General features: G+C 48.4%; 1 protein-coding gene and 1 pseudogene across 2 annotated transcripts; one reads left to right on the top strand and one right to left on the bottom strand.

The window, feature by feature from the left end:
* Positions 1-8,829: 8,829 nt before the first annotated feature.
* Positions 8,830-10,692, top strand: LOC136498567 (indole-2-monooxygenase-like; annotated as a pseudogene).
* Positions 10,693-11,932: 1,240 nt separating this feature from the next.
* LOC136498197 (uncharacterized) lies at positions 11,933-15,807 on the bottom strand. Of its 2 annotated transcripts, none has more exons than XR_010769535.1 (2): positions 12,747-12,897; positions 11,933-12,232 (listed from the first exon to the last, which is right to left on the bottom strand). XR_010769535.1 is itself a non-coding variant. In XM_066494152.1 (2 exons), exon 1 carries the CDS (start codon positions 15,727-15,729, stop codon positions 14,965-14,967), a length of 765 nt encoding a protein of 254 aa, XP_066350249.1. In that variant the 5' UTR covers positions 15,730-15,807; the 3' UTR covers positions 11,958-12,232; positions 14,889-14,964. The 2 variants fall into 2 exon arrangements, 1 of the variants encoding a protein (XP_066350249.1); XM_066494152.1 differs by lacking the exon at positions 12,747-12,897 and adding an exon at positions 14,889-15,807 and having other exon boundaries at positions 11,958-12,232.
* Positions 15,808-17,305: the final 1,498 nt, after the last annotated feature.

Here is a 17,305-nt window from a genome sequence, read left to right as displayed (position 1 = left end):
GAATGCGGTCCAAAACTTGGATCCAGCGCAGCGTGAGCTGGACTATGTCCTCATGCAAAGACGGGACTCGGGGGCTCCGACGCCAGCGCCGCCGCATCTCGATGTCCAATCTTTACCTCCCGAAGAAAAGAGGCTGTCACCAGCCTAGTTCACGGCCTCAGAGCCAACCATGGCCCCATCATTCACGCCCGAGGAAGATTCAAGGAAGGTCCGCTTGGAGAAAACTGACCTGAGCAAGACCATGAACATCGGGAGGAGCCTGAACCAGGCACAATAGGACGAACTCATCAAATTCTTGATTGATAGTCAGGACATATTCGCCTAGAAACCCTCAGACATGCCGAGAATCCCAAGGGAAATCACCGAGCATTCCCTGAGAATCCAGGCCGACGCCAAGCCGGTTAAGCAGCACTTAAGAAAGTTTGACGATGAAAGACGTAGGGCTATAGAGGAAGAAATAGCCAAGCTCCTTGATGTGGGCTTCATCAGGGAGGTTCTACATCCAGACTAGCTCGTAAACCCTATCCTGGTGCCCAAGAAAAACAACAAGTGAGGAATGTGTGTTGACTATACTAGCCTTAACAAGGCATGCTCGAAGGATCCTTACCCCTTACCCCATATAGATCAGATCATTGACTCCACATCAGGATCAGAACTACTCTATTTCCTCAACGCTTACTCTAGTTATCATTAGATCCGGATGAAAGAGTCCAACCAACTAGCTACTTCGTTCATCACCCTGATTGGGGTATAATGCTATGTCACCATGCCATTCGGGTTGAAGAACGCAGGGGCTACCTACCAGCGCTGCATGAAGCACTGCCTCCATGAGCAAATCGGCAGAACCACTGAAGCTTACGTCGATGACATCGTTGTGAAATCATCAAGAGCTAGAAACCTTATTCAAGATCTCTTGGAAACCTTTGATAACCTCTGAAAGTTCAAGATCAAGCTCAACTTAGAAAAGTGTACCTTTGGTGTACCATCCGGTAAACTGCTCGGTTACATCATATCGGCTCGCGGGATTGAGACCAATCCCATGAAGGTCAAAGCCATCCTAGATATGGGACCTCCTTGAGCATTAAGAGACGCCTAGAAGTGCACGGGATGTCTGGCTTCCCTAAGCTGGATTATCTCTAAACTAGGCAAGAAGGGACTCCCTCTCTACAAACTCTTACGCAAAAATGTCAAACTGGCGATGGACCTAGAGGCTCAAAAAACTTTCGACGATATCAAGGACTTCCTCACCAAACCCCTGTTCTGGTGGCTCCTCACGAAGAGGAGCCTCTACTCCTGTACGTCGCAGCTACCACCCAGGTGGTCAGCGTGGCTATAGTTGTAGAGAGAAAGAAAGAGGGCCACATTTAGACCATCCAGCGATCGGTATACTTCCTCAGTCAAATACTAGCCAAGAACAAAACTCGCTACCCGCACATCCAAAAGATACACTATGGGGTGTAGTTGATAAAGAAGAAGCTGGTTCACTACTTTGATGTGCACCCGATTACCGTGGTCACCTCCTTTCCGCTAGGGGAGATCATCAACAATCGGGATGTGACTAGACGAATAGCCAAATGGGCCCTAGAACTTAAGGCGTATGACATCACATATGTGCCACGCACGTCCATAAAATCCTAGGCTCTGGTGGACATTGTTGTCAAATGGACAGAAGCACTTGTTGAACTGGCTATAGCCGAACTAGAGTACTGGAGCATGTACTTCGATAGCTCTTTGATGTTACATGGAGTGGGAGTGGGAGTTATCTTGGTCTCCCCTAGCAGGAACCGAATGAGGTACATATTCTGTTTAAATTTCGAGGGTGCTACCAATAACATAGCAGAGTGTGAGGCTATGCTCCATGGGCTGCAAACCGCAGTCACCCTTGGAGTCAGAAGACTTGTTGCCTTAGGAGACTCTGAACTTTGTCATCGGGCAAGTAATGAAAGCCTCAGTGTGCTGCGACCACAAGATGGAAGCCTATTGCGCTGAGGTGAGAAAACTTGAGGCAAAGTTTGACAGACTCGAGCTACGCCACATCCATCAAAAGGACAACGAAGAGGCTAACAGCCTCACCAAAATCAGCTTGACCCGAGACATGCCCCCAGGTGGCGTGTTCCTCGATGAGCTCACAAAACCCTTGGCACGCTTGGAAATTGAAACTCAACCTCTCCCTGAGCTGAGCGTACTCACCATCGCCAAGGCCATAGGCTCCAACCTAGACTGGGCACAGGAACTCATTGACTATATGTGACACGGCATCCTCCCTATCAATAGGGACGAAGCCGATCGAGTATGTAGAGGAGCTAAGTCCTATGTTATGAGGGATGACGAAATCCATCATAAAAGCATGAGCGGAATCTTGCAATGGTGCATACCCACAGAGGACAAGAAAAAACTCTTGCAAGATATACACTTGGGGGCTTGTGGCCACCATGCAACTCCGAACACCTTGGTGGGTAAGAACTTTTCGACAAGGGTTTTATTGGCCTACCATGGTTAAGGACGCGCAACACATCATGAGGACTTGTGAGGGATGCCAGTACTTTGCCAAGCATAAAACACGTCACCTCTCAAGAACTCCAAACGATCCGAATCACATGGCCCTTCGCCGTCTAGGGGACACAACCTTGTCGGGAAACTCCCGCCTACCCCGAGGGGCTTTGACCACTTGTTTGTCATGATCAACAAGTCTCACCAAGTGGATCATGGCCAAGCCCATAGCTATCAGCTAGCTCGAAGGCGACAGTCAAGTTCATCAAGGAAGTCATAAACTAGTATGGGGTCATGAACACGATCATTACTGACAACGGCACCCAATTCACAGGAGCGCATTTGTCAACTTCTATGAAAACAACAGATCAATGTAAGATGGGCCTGCAGTGGCCCACCCCCTAGACTAATTGTCAGGTAGAAAGGGCGAATGGTTGCATCCTCTAAGGTCCTTAAACCCCAAATCTTTAGGAAACTAAAAAAGTTCGAGGGTAGATGGGTCATGGAGCTTCATCCAGTCCTATGGGGGCCTATAAACCACTCCTACTAGGCCGACAGGGTTCACTCTATTCTATCTTATCTATGGCACGGATGTGGTACTACCCGAGGAGATCGGCTATGCCACTCCTCACATCCACGCCTATGATGAGGAAACAGCAGAGGAAGCCATACAGGATTCCCTTAATAGACTCGATGAGCACTACGGAACGACACTCGTCCACTCCACAAGATATCAACAACAACTACGCAAGTACCACAGCAAGCACGTTCGACCACTAAACTTCATGAAAGGTGATCTGGTTCTACATCGAGTGTAGATAACCAAGGGGAAAAACAAGTTCACACCTCCTTAGGAAGGACTGTTTATTGTGGCCGAAGTGCTAAAGTTGGGAACGTACAAGCTGGCAAACATGAATGGTCAAGTCTACACAAATGCTTGGAACGTCGACTTGTTGCGACGGTTCTACACGTAAAAAGCAGCCCTATGCTAGGGCCCAATTAATAAGCGGTGTGACCACCAACCCATAATAAAGATAGTAGGCTCTAGTAAAAAAGATAATCAGTATGTCCCTGGGCTTAAACTAAGCACCCTAACAGATCAAACTGATCTACCAAGGCACTCGGACGCTACCCGATCAAAAAATTTCCAAGAGTATACGACATTCGGGTGAGTCATGTTGGGGTCTCCAGTTAATCACCATGATACGTTATGCTAACCTATTACGGTGATCTGGGGGCTAAAACTAACATTACATGAGTCACCAAGCCATTACTCAAGAGAACACAAACTATAAAGTGCAAAAGTCTTTATTCCAAGGCCAATGCAGTTTACACATCATGGGGAGCAGACTGGATTGCATCCTCTCCTCTCTCATATTCGGCAATGGCGCTACCACGCCCCTAGACTCCATGGTTAGTGCACCAACATCGTCGGGCCTTTCCATCGGCGAAAACCTAGTTGCCATGTCGTGAAGGTCCTCGCCGCTCTAGAGTATAGCGGCCGCCAATGCCAACGTGGCTCCACGACAAACCATGTGACGAACCACTTCTCTGAACCGCCTTAGGATGTTGTCGAGGCGCTCCTCTACGCTCACCCCCACTAGCAAGAGCATGTCAATAACACCGCCACACGCCTCCAGCAAGGCAGCATGATGGTCCCGAAATTGACCTGCTCTAACCGCCACGGCGAAAGAATCAGCCACATCAGTGTCACTGTCGCGCTCTGCCTCCGTCACTTGCTTGGCCACAACAACATTGGCATCATGAAGCCTCGCCACCTTTCTTTGGGCAGAGGCTAGTTGTTCTTGGATGACTAGGAAGCATAATCAAAGCAATCGCTCATCAAAGCAAGACATCTTCATAAGGATGGATAGGGAAATCTCACCTGGAACTCACCAAGAACAAGCACCTATGACTCGACGCGAGACACTGCGACATAGGCCACCTCCCACTCTGACCCAGCCGTCGCTTCTTGTATGGCCTCCAACTGCGCTCGAACATGGCTCACTTCATCCTCGGCCATCGCGACCGCTGGTGGGGCTATGGCTTCTACCACCATAGCGCTGCTCGATGAATCAGGAGGACTCATGTCATTAAGCCCAGGAAGCCTGGAGGGGCACCCAGTGAGAAGAAGCACAAAGCCCCAAGTTTGCCTAATTTGGGTCGGTCCAAAGACTTACCCAACGAAAGCAAGATGGATGGGTGGATAGCGCTCGCATGCCACCCGTCTAGAAACCTCCATTCTCGAGCTCTCTACGCTCTCCATCAGATTGGATCTAAAGGGATAGAGGTAGAGGAAGACCAAGAATTAAAAGAAAGGGAGGTAAGCTCAACAATGTGTAGATAAAATTATGCCCATTTATGCCTCCCCCTTCTTTATATAAGTAGGAACCGGCGCACGGATGGCATACCGACCGCACACGCTCGTGCATGGGAAAATGAGCTACAAACACCAACGCCTTGGCTTTCTGGTAAGCAAACTCATCCACGGATCCCAGTAGTCCGCTTTTAATACACTCACCCAAGCCAGCGCAGGCGAGTGGTCTAACACTCAGATCGAGTACTCGACCTGGCTCACCCCTCAGTTGGTGTAAGCGGTAGCGATGCATTCGCTATCGACCCTACCCCTCTAGAGTTAGGGGGTATTCATGAGGGTCACCAGTCTGACTCTAAAACCTTTGACACTCAATGTCATGTAAATCTCTCAATACCCGAACGAGCTCAAAGTATCTTATTTTAGCGGATGTGCGCCTCTTTGGGGGAAACTAGAAAACTGGTTGACCCATGGCTGTAACCAAAGTATGAGCTCCTAGAATTTGGAAAAAGAGTTTTATGACATGCCCCCGCTGGTCTGGCTTTGTCCTGCCTTTTCCTTTTAGTGAAGTGGATGTTCACTTGTTCTACCCGTTATCAGCTCGAAGAGTAACACACGCAACTACCGATAGCTGCCCACGCGGTTTTTACTCACCATCAGTAGCTCCCACACAAAGACAATGTCACATTGGCCTTAGGGCTCCAGGACAACGTCCTCCTCATTCACTGATGCAGCTCATGACAATTTGTTCCGCATCGCTTAACGGGCCTCGAAGGAAAACGTGACTTCCTTAGTGCTCGAGATACCAAGCGACCTGCAACAGGTCACCCTAAAAATCAACTGGCTTAGTGACGCGTGGACGATGGAGGTGCACCTACCCCATCCTCATTATTGTTTTACAGCTAGGACTTAATGATGCGCAACCACTATCTATACGCCAAAATACGTTAGGAACCAACTTCTCGAGTACAACGGTATTTCTACCCTAACTTGGCATCTACGATGATCTAGAAGCTACGCTTCCGGTTATCGGGTACACCACCCGAACGAGACGTTAACAACGTCCTAAGGGCTACACCCAGGAAACTACGTTTCCTGATATGGTGTGAACCATCCGAGCCAGGCACTTACAGCTACTAGGGCACAATGTCCCTTGATGTACGGTGTACCACCGCCGCACTCGATGCTTGAAGAAGGTTCTCGCTATCCGAGAAATGCTCTTGGTACTCGAACGGCAACATATTGGCTCCCCAATACTTGGGAATATCCAATTTTGCTGTTCAAATACTTTGGCACCCGAAGATGCTCACTATGTGCTCACAGTACGCAGAACTTACAGGGGAGACTGTGACGTCCCAAGGGCTTTAACCTACATGCTAGCTTATCATTAAGTCCTACGGGGAATACTGTTAGAGATATGGGCTAGGTGTACCTACACCGCCCATATATCTAATTACAACAAAGCTATTGGCTCGGTAACCGTCAAGGAGAAGGCCCACAAGGGCTGACGCTATCGACCAACATGGAGATCAAGGCAAATCGAGACGGACGTATCTGGACGATAGCTAGGATCAATCTGTTGTAACAAACTAGGAACACAATCTGTTAGTCGGACCGCCCTCTCTGTATCCCTACCTCTCCTGCCTATATAAAGGAGGGTCAGGACCTTAGGCACGGGATCCAACCTTCATCATTCCAATCTACTCGTAGTTAGGAGCAACAACCCCTGTAATTGAGCATACGAATACAAGAGCAGCCGCACCACTGGACCAAGGATTAGCGTGTACCACGCCCCGAACCAGTATAAATCTCTGTGTCTTGTGTGCTACCATCCGATTCCGTCTACGTGATCATGTTGCTAGATATTGCTAGAGCAAAACAATCCAATAGAATGAGTACCTCGTATGTGCAATTTAACTTTTTTGTACAGACATTTGAAGAAGTTTATACACTATGGGACGATCGTGGACATATATTTTTTGGTCCGGTCCAAAAAAGAGGCTTGGGCTATGAAAGGGATCGTGACGCCTAAGAGGGGGGTGAATTAGGCAACTTAAAACTCTAACTCTAAACTATGGTCTCTTTTTCCTTCGCAAAACCTATGCAAAAGATAAACTATCTAAATATGCAACTATGATTTTGCTAGGTGTGTTGCTATCTCTACCGCAAAATAAGTTATGCAACCTAGGTTCCAATCCTATCAACTAGCCTATCACTAAGCTAGGAAAATAAAGCACACACCAAGATTGCAATGTAAATGTGAAAGCTAAAGAGTAAGGTAGAGATATGCAAACTTCTGTCAACGACTCCAGTATTTTTACCAAGGTATCGAGAAGCACGTAAGCTTCCTCCTAGTCCTCGTTGCAGCCCCTCACAAGAAATCCCTCGCAAGGGCCAAGCCCCTGGTCAGGTAACTCTGTGGATAGCCTCGGGCCTTTCCCACACGCAAGTGGGTCTCCGACGTGCCTTCCGTCAAGCCTCTCCCGGATGCTCCCTGCCGTCTTTACTATCAAGCTTCCAGCCAAAATGCCACAAGCCTTGTTCCCTTCGGTACACGGTGGCGGCCATACCACAAACGTGGTTGGTGTGATCTCGCAAGACTATAAGCCCCTCTGATGTACAACAATGGTGCGCGCAAGCACCGAGTGGTAAGAGGTGTGCAAACCTCACTAAACACTAGGCCTAAACCTAGAGCAAGCGCATAAGCGGAGGTCTAATCAACCTAAGCACTTTGTAAAGCACCTTCGCTAATCACCTAATGAATCACTAAGCACTATGTAAGTGGAGATCACTAAAATGGTGTATCAACACCCTTGGTATGTTTCCTCAACTCTCCACAACTCAAATGGCCGGTTAGAGGGTCCAGACCGTTAGAGCGCGTGCGTTGATCAGACTCTAGGCTGAGTCCGGTCTCACTCGATCGGACGCGTCCGGTCGCGCTGGCACCGCTCTGGAACCTCTCTAGACTCAATCGGACGTTGTACTTTGTGCGTCCGGTCGTCCAGTGCCGCTGTGTCCGGTCACGCTGAAAACATTGCTGTGACAAAGAACAGTGTCATCGGTGCATCCGGTCACTGCTTCGCTCAGCGTCCGGTCACAGCTGCTGACGCCTGCTGTTGCCGGGCAACTGATCGGACGCGTTCGGTCCCTATAAGGACCGCGTCCGATCACCTCTACCGAGCTCGTTTCTTTGAATCTTGCGTCCAGTTAAGTTCCCATCTTCGTGCTTGGACTATGCTTGATATCTTGGGTTTTCTCTTGTGCTTTTAGGGTCTTGTTTATGGTGTTGATCGTGGAATCATCATGTCGCCTTCGTCCAAGTCACGTCTTGCACCCTATTGAACTACAAAACAATTACTTGCAAATTCATTAGTCCAATTTGGTTGTGTTGGTCATCAAACACCAAAATCCAAAGTAAATGGGCCTAGGATCTATTTTCCTTACACGCTGAGTGGATAGGTGTGAACCAAATGGTAGAGAACAGATAACTGAATATGAGAGGATATGTTGGTTTTGTACATGTGGATGTGGTTGAGCAAGGTTCAATTTAATTTAGGGGTTGTTTGGATCTTTGATTTTGGAGGAATGGGAATCTACTTAATATATTAGGCTATTTGATTTAGAATTTGATATTCCACAACTTTCATAAGTTCAGATATAAGTCTATCTCAAATTTATAGTGTGGGAGATAAAAATTGATTCTATAGATCACTACGCTATATTTCTACTCTCTAACTTATAGCACGCTCATCAACCGGCTTCCCTGTAGTAAAAATGAAAATATAAATATCTCCATTATATGGGTAACAATAATTATATAAATATATTCCATAAACAACAATACTAGCTAAATTACTCTATGCCTAATTATTAGTTCCAAACGAAGAATAGAAGTTTGTCATTGACATTGGTTCATGCGATCGTGTCCTTTCGGTACAAAGCCAGCCTGCACGTGTGTGGAAACTACAAAAGTCAAAGGCTACCAGTAACCATTAAAGTGCCGAACTTTATCATTCGGTCTCTAATCCACCGAACTCCACAAACTGAGAGTACGTATCATCCCATTGCCATGGCAAACCTACTGCATCAGTTCATGCGCGAGCTGATGGCTCCACGAGCATGGTTCCTGCTGCTCCTCCCTCTCTTGCTCTTGCTCGTACGCTACTCGGTGACTACCAAGAGAGCGAGGAAGAGGCAGCAGCTAGACGAAGACGTCGACGACCATCTACCTCTGCCGCCTTCGCCTCCGGCGCTGCCCGTCTTCGGGCACCTGCACCTCATCGGCTCGCTGCCTCACGTCTCCCGCCGGAACCTCGCCACGAAGCACGGCTCCGACCTCATGCTGCTCCGCCTCGGCGCCATGCCGGTGGTCGTCGTGTCGTCGCCCCGCGCCGCCGAGGCGGGGTGCTGCGCACGCACGACCACGTGTTCGCGTCCCGGCCGCACTCTGTGGTCGCTGAGGTCGTCCTGTACGGCTCGTCCGACATCAGCTTCGCGCCGTACGGGGACCACTGGCGGAAGGCCAGGAAGCTCGTCACCACCCACCTGCTCACCGTCAGAGGGGTGCAGTCGTTCCGCCACGCCCGCGAGGAAGAGGTAGGCTGTGCCCTGGTGTGTGTGTGTGTGCAAGCGACAATACCTGTGTGTGTGCAAACGACAATAACTCTGTGACGTGTGCTTGGGTAGGTGAGCATGGTGATGGCTCGGATCGCCGAGGCGGCCGCTGCTGGCGCGGCGGTGGACGTGGGCGAGCTAGCTGCTGGGCTCGTTCACGAATGATCTGGCGTGCCGCGCCGTCATGGGCAAGTCATCCGGCCGGATCCGGAGCAAGCTGTTGCGGGAGCTCATCGCCGACACGTCGCCCCTCTTGGGAGACTTCAACGTCGAGGAGTTCTTCCCGTTCCTGGCTCGCTTCGGCGTTCTCAGCAAGGTGGTCCGCGCCAAGTCCGAGAGACTGAGGAAGAGGTGGGACGAGCTCCAGGACGGGCTCATCGACGACCGTGAGAGCATGTACGAGCCGATGGCAGCGGCGTCGGCGAGTGATCTGAAGGACGAGGACCAGGACTTCATACATATCTTGCTCTCTGTTCGACACGAGTACGGCCTCACCAGAGAGTCGATGAAAGCTATCCTACTTATAAGTTCATCTGATCTGATCCTGATGTTTCGCACAAGAAGTTGTTGATACTTTTAAGAATCTACAATTTTAATTAGTAGATACACATCATCACGAATTCGCGATGAACATGCAGGACGTCTTTTTCGGCGGCGTAGACACAGCAGCTTCGCTACTCGAATACACCATCATTGAGCTCATTCAGAGGCCACACGTGATGAAGAAACTACAGGCCGAGGTGAGGAGCAGCCTGCCCCAGCACCAGCAGGAACGACAAGAAATCGTCAGAGAGACCGACCTGCACAACATGGCCTACCTGAGAGCTGTCATAAAGGAGTCGCTCCGGCTACGCACCGTGACGCCGCTGCTGGCGCCGCACCTCTCGATGACCCAGTGCACCATCGACGGGCTCGTGGTTCCGGCCGGCGTGCGCGTCCTCATCAACGTCTGGGCCATCGCCAGGGACGCGCGGTTCTGGGAGGACGCGGAGGAGTTCGTCCCGGAGAGGTTTCTCGACGGCGGCAGCGCGGCGGACGTGGGCTTCAGGGGCACCGATTTCCAGTTCCTGCCGTTCAGCGCCGGGCGCAGGCAGTGCCCCGGGATCAACTTCGGGATGGCCGCCGTCGAGGTGATGTTGGCGAACCTCGTGCACCGCTTCGACTGGGAGATGACGGCGGGTAAGGCGGCGCGCGACATTGACATGTCCGAGGAGTTCGGGCTGGTGGTGCACCGGAAGGAGAAGCTCCTCCTAGAACCGAAACTATGCGCGTAGGAGGCGTAGCTCCGTACTGCGTCAAAGCTGGTGGATTATATACTACTATTATTGATAGTGATACTGATACGACAGGAAATAAAAAATTCCATAGACGGTGATTTGTGTCCATGGCTACACGCATACAACAGATTGTGCTTGAATACGTGTGCCGAACGCACTGTGATGGTGTGCAAAATTGGATTAGTACATCCATGTCGCTGTTTGTAAGAATCAGTCTTCTAAATTACTAGAATAAGTTATTCCGCTTACATTTCCATGTATAGTTCTGGCATAATACAAGTCCGTGTTAGAATTTTCTCATTGATGTTTCTATAAAAAAATTGTTGGTTACTAAGCAAATCATAAGCATGATAGTCAGAGGAAGAACATTCTGCAAAGATATTACCACACGCCATATCTATTACTTAATATAAATATGCGATCATCCGTTACGGTGATAAGATATAATTTAAAATGAGAAGTTGACATCCAAATTGTTTTGGTGCATCCTACTGGAGCCCGTGGTGCGCGTGGCCTCATACGGCTTCCATTTTTGGCCGACATGTGAAGTCGGAGGTCATGGTCCAGCACTATTCGATTCGACAGCAGATATGGTACTAAAAGAATGATCCAGAACGTGGCCCAACAGCTGTGGTGTATCGTTTCTAATATTTTTTATACACAGCTGAGTGATTCTATGGATTCCATTGGAAAGTTTTGGCCTACCAATAAAAAGAATTGTGTGCTTAATGTTATTATTTCAGCAGCTTGCTGGTGTTTGTGGAAGCTTAGAAATGATTTGTGCTTTCGGAAAGCTAGGTGGCAAGAGTGGCGGCTATGGCGCGGAGTTGGATTATCTTGTGCAAGACAGAGTATCATCCTGTGTTGAAGGAGAAGATTGCGGAGATTCAAGGAAGGGCATCTATGTAGCTACCGGGCTAACTCCGGCCTGGGATCTTCATTGGACTCAGGATCTGTCCAAGAAATTGATCGGTGGTCCTCTCTTCAAGGAGGTGCGAGCTTTTCAAGGATAGGATGGAGCCTAGAGTTGTGCGAGCCTTTTTATGTTGGTCTGTTCAGGCTGGTCTTACTTGTTTTTTCGAGTTAGCTAATGGTCTTTGTGTTGGAGTTTGTTGGGTTCATTTTGGCGGATGGTATGCCATCCTTAGGGCCCGTTTGGCTGGTGGAACGGTTCCGATTCTCACCCGAAACCCAAAAATCGTTGCCAAACGAAAATACGCGTAGTGTTTCGTACTTTCGTTCCAGAAACAGTGAGAAACGATTCTCCCTTTTACACTACGCAGATGAATCGGCTCAATCCTGGTTTCGCACGAGAAACGTATCGATGCTTCCTTATTAGCCCGTTCTGCCCCTGAGCACCCTCTGCTTTCTCATGATCCAGCGGCGGTGGCCTGCTTCTATGAGCTCCAATCCGTAGCCATGGAGGCACAACCACGACCGGACCCAGACGGCGGCAGCCTTCTATGAGCTCCCGCCCGCAGCCATGGAGGCGCGCAGACGGCCTCCTCAGATCAGCCCCCTTCGGATCCCGCTCCTCCTGCAGTCCCAAGCTATCAGTTAAAAGACTGGAGCATTTGCCCTAAAACTGTAAGGACCTATTTGGCAACATAGTAATCTTTTACAAATGAAAATTTATGCGCATGTAATTCGATCCTTGTGCAGTAGGAAACCCTTGAATCCGCTTTCCGCTTGTAATCTTCTGCTTGGGTCGACAGGCTTGGTGGCCTCACCGTCGTCGTTGCTTGACCGTGATTGCTCGCCGCCAACCAAATTGAATCGAAGTTCTGATATGCCCGCCGTGCTGATCTGCCGAAATTCCTCATCACCCGTGGTGCAAACTACAAGCTCTGTCGCGGCCATGCCATCTCCTGCAACCTTGTTGCCCTTTGCATGGCTCGATGTCAATCGTCCAGGCAAATTAAAGCAGCGAGCAGCACAGATCGAGACCAAAATTGCATCGGTGCCAGGAATTGAGGGATGGGAATCGGGATCTAGTAGAGTGAAGAGAAGGAGAAGAGGTGGAGGGAGGGAGAGCTCGCCATGACACTGACCTGAAGCGTCGCGGTGTGTGGACAACGACGACTCGAGGAGCGGACGATGAGCCCGACATCTGTCGTATTTTTAGTATGAGCTAAGGAGACGACTATTTTTATCCGGGTCCGGGTGTAAGGGCCGATTACCGGTGTGAGCCTTTTTATTATGCTCTCCATCCAGACAAGATTTTCGAGATCGATATGGAAATTTTGTGGGCTCTAGTTTTACACCGGTTTTTGGATACAAAACCAGCCATCCCAACGTGGCCTAAAAAAGAATGATCCAGAACGCGGCATCACTGGTGGCCAATGGCTTTAACAAGGTTGCAGCTTGCAACCGTGATGCTGAGGAGCCAAGCTAAATGACACGTTGGTGATGGCTGGGCAGAACTCGGAAGGAAGGGGTGCCTGACGTGTGGCTAGGAGACCATGCACATGCACCACGGACTCGCCGGGGACGCAGCAGGCGGGCACGATGCCGGTGGCAAGGAGCGTGCACGGATCGGAGTTGAAGAGGGATCGCGACGGGGGCACTCATAGCCGTGTTCGGCTGGACAGCTGATGCCGGCTGGGCTGGCTGCTCTCCCTCACAATGCGAGACCGGGCAGAGGCGTGGATGAGCTCCGTGAATTGACGGGGAATGGATGGAAAAGCCACAAGACAATTTTAGCCTGAGGTATATCTAGATTTTTTGTTAGCCCGAGGTCTATCTAGATAGCCCTAGGCAAAAATAATTGAGAACCGAAAATCGAACCGAAAGAACCGAAACCGAAAATTTTGGTTCCTTATTCGGTTCCTGATATCGAGAAACCAAAATAACCGAATAAAATTCAGTTCCTACTCTCGGTTAACTGAATTAACCGAAAGAACCGAATTACATGAATTATACTCCACTTACTTGTATTTTGTAAGATAATATTTGGTTTATGTGTAGTGTTTTATATTTGAACTGCTATATATTTGTGTTACTATATTGCTATTGTTTTCTTATATATTATTATTATTATTAAAAATAAATATAGTGTTGCATAAATTTATCTTAGAATACGTATATTTATTGTTGTCTCGGTTCCTAAAATTTAGTTTTTTTTGTTCTAGAACCGAGAGATCCGAACCGAAACGGAACGCCGACCCTGATATCCAGATGGTGACGTGGGTCACAGAGGAGAACGCCCCATGGGCCTCGTCACCCTTGCGGATTGGGCCAGGATCCCCACGTGGATTGGCTATCCAAAGCCTAAAGAAGCCCTGAAAATTAACTCTGATGAGGGTTTTGACGTGCACTCAAGTCTCAAGCACGAGGAGCACTCCTGAGAGGAGTGGCTCTGGGCTGTAACAAGATCGTTCTCCAACTCGACAACAGCTTAGCTCAGCTCACCCGTGCAGTTACTTCAAATCGAAATGCGAGAGCTGGGCTGGAATTAGTTTTTTTTCTTTCATATTGGTCATTTTCTCGTTTCGCTGAAAAGTCATAGCTGAAAGTATTATTCGTCAATTTATTATGATAAAAAATATTATTTCTTCGTTGAAACAGTACGACTCGTAAGATAAAAAAAAAAAAAAAAAAAAACATGGCCATTTTTTTTTCTCGACCTGAGACCAATTTCGCAGCTCATCGCTGTGCGAATAGGCCCACGAGCTTTAAACGAGTGTACTAGTTTAGGTTACTTTTTTACTTTTCTTATGAGTTGTACTATTTCAGTATACAAATAGTATTTTCCTTTAATAACAAATTAGTAAATAGTACTTTCAGCCATAGCTTTTCAGCAAAACAAACATGACCTTAGTCGAGATTTTTTAAATAAAGCTCTCCAGATTTATCCTAAAAAGAACTAAATATGGCTGACTCTGACAAGGGCAAATCCCCCGATTCAAAGTTTTTCGGCACGAGCAAAGATAAGCCGGTCTCCAACGGAAGGCCTACTAGGCGACCCACATATTCAACAAATACATATAACCTCTAATAGAATATCTATATAGAAGATTTATTTTGGGTGTCACGAGAAGTATAGCCTAAATCTAAGTACCATCTCTGCCAGAGAACCATCTGTAGAAATAGTTCTTTTTAGGTATTATTGTTGGAGAAAAAAATGAGTATTAAACTCTTAATTTGTAACGTTACCTTAACGGGGAACGTGCCTTGTATTTGGGATAACGCACCTTAACGGGGAATGTATTTGGGATAAAGCTCGTTGGAGACAGTCCAAGCGACAACTGCAAAACGGGGCACTGACACCTAATTACAGCCCATGCCACTCTTCTTCCTCCTCTTCGTTCTTCCCTGCTCCTCCTTCATCGGCCTGCCCTCCGGCTTCGCAGCCTCCAGGACGCCGTCGCCGTCGTTGTCCTCCCCACCGGTGCCGGGCGCGGAGTAGAGCGGCAACGCGGTCGATTCAGGGGACTTCACGTGCAGCGCCCGCACATTCCGCCACTTCCTCGGTACGCACGCGGCGGCCGCCTCCACGGCGGCCACCACGTTCTCCACGGCCTCCTCCTGCGCCATCGCACCGTGGCCCACGCGCACGGCGCGGCAAGTCCCGCCCTCCACCCGCAGCTCCACGCAGCGCGCCGCCTCCCTCGCGGACTCCACCCACGCCGGGTCCGACAGGTCCACGGGCACGGGCACGCCGCGCTTGGCGCCCGCCGCCTTGCCGCTGCCGCCGGGGACCCTGAGGCGGCGGTCGACGAGGATCAGGCCGCGCCGCGTGGCCGCGGGGAGGGACCGGAGCGCGGAGGAAGGGAGCGGGTCGATGTCGTCGGGGAGGTCGGCGGGGAGGCGGTCGGAGACAAGGGAGATGGAGGGGAATGGGGAGTGCGGGAGGCGGAGTTGGTGCTCGAAGCGCCGGACGGGAGCGCTCTTGAGGGTGACGATGAGGTATATGGGCTCCGGCGCCGGGGTAGGGTGCTTCTGGAGCCATCCGAGGAGCGCGGCCACCGCACGGACCACGGCCTCGCGGCGGAGGCGGCTGGTGGGGTTGGAGGGAGTGGATGCCATTGCCATCGTTGGCGCCTTGGCGGCGGCGGCGGCGGCGGCGGGAGTTTGGGAACTGATGAGATTTGAGAGGAGGGGGGGTTAGGGTTTGTATCGACGCGTGCGTTCGTGTCTGGTTGAAGTGTTGGACCCGAAGTGAGTTCGGCCTGGTTGAGTCGGACCACGAAGCTGGTGGCTCGGCTTCCGCGAAAAAAGTGAGCCAGAAGGCTGGGGCTCAGCTCGGCTCGAGATCGTGCACACTTTTTCAGTTATATCTAAACTAACGTGTCCAACTAGATTTAACATGAAAAATTGATTTATAATCTCTAATCCATGGATGATACTGCAAAGCCCGAAACCGAAGGTGGAGGCGTGGAGCAGCTACGGAGGCCCGCGCTGAAATGGCGTGCGATGCCGCCACCATAGTGTGGCTTCATCAGCTCTAGCAAGGAGCACACACACGTTCATGTTGGAATCTAAGAGGGTGTTTAGTTGGGTGAATTTTGGATTTTGGGCTATTATAGCATTTTTGTTTTTATTTGGCAATTAGGATTTAATCATGGTCTAATTAGATTCAAAACGTTCGTCTCGCGATTTCCAATTAAACTGTGCAAAGTTTTTTTTCGCCTATATTTAATGCTCTATACACGTATCGCAAGATTCGATGTGACGGATATTGTAGCACTTTTTTGGAATTTGGCTTGCAACTAAACACGGGCTAAGGTTGTGTTCGGCTGGCATTTTTTGGCTGGCTGGTTGGCTACAGTTTTTAGCCGAAGCAGTATTTTTCTCTCACAACATTCTAGCATAAATAGTATTTTTCAGTATAAACAGTAAAAAATTAAGTCCAGCCGACCACTGCCTAAATGCATGTTTAGTAGAAGTAAGTGCCATCTGTATTTTAGTATTTGGCTAAAGAAAAAGTCGTGGCGTTCGTTTGAGAATCTAGAAACTACATTACAAGAAATAAAAAAAAAACTATACCGTTGGCTTTTGTTGATGATCTAACGGCTTAGATTAAACAAAAAAAGTCAATGCTAATACAATTATAAAATTAATTAGAAAAAAGAAAAGAAAAATACCCTTGAAATTTATAATGATCTACGGCTTAGACTAAATCAAAGTCTCTATGCTTAATACAATCACGAGTCAATAAGAAAATAGAAAAAAAAAAAACTACACCATTGGACTTCGGCTTAGATTAACCAAATAGACCATGTCTAATACAACTAATAGATAATAAATTTGAAAAATAAATTAAAAACAGCAGTCCATATAGATTCCATGTAAAACACCGTTTCTAAGACAAAAAATTTAATAGAAACTATGAAGAAGTTAATGTAAATAAGAAATACCTAAATAGGTAGTCATATAAATTATATTAGTAAATATCTAAATTCAAATTTAAATTTCACAAAAAAATAGTAATTATTTCTATATGTTGCAAAAGGTACCTAAACAAAAATTAATGTATTACTAAGTATAAAGTTATTTTATTAGAACAATCTAGATTTAGGTAGAACATAAACCAAAAGAGTGTTGAATTCAATTACCTTTCAAACTAGATTTTATCATAGTAATAGCAACCAAGGAAACCATGGGGTCA

Source organism: Miscanthus floridulus, chromosome 12 (assembly GCF_019320115.1).
Source record: "Miscanthus floridulus cultivar M001 chromosome 12, ASM1932011v1, whole genome shotgun sequence".
NCBI lineage: Eukaryota > Viridiplantae > Streptophyta > Magnoliopsida > Poales > Poaceae > Miscanthus > Miscanthus floridulus.
This window is presented reverse-complemented; position numbering and strand designations above follow the sequence as displayed.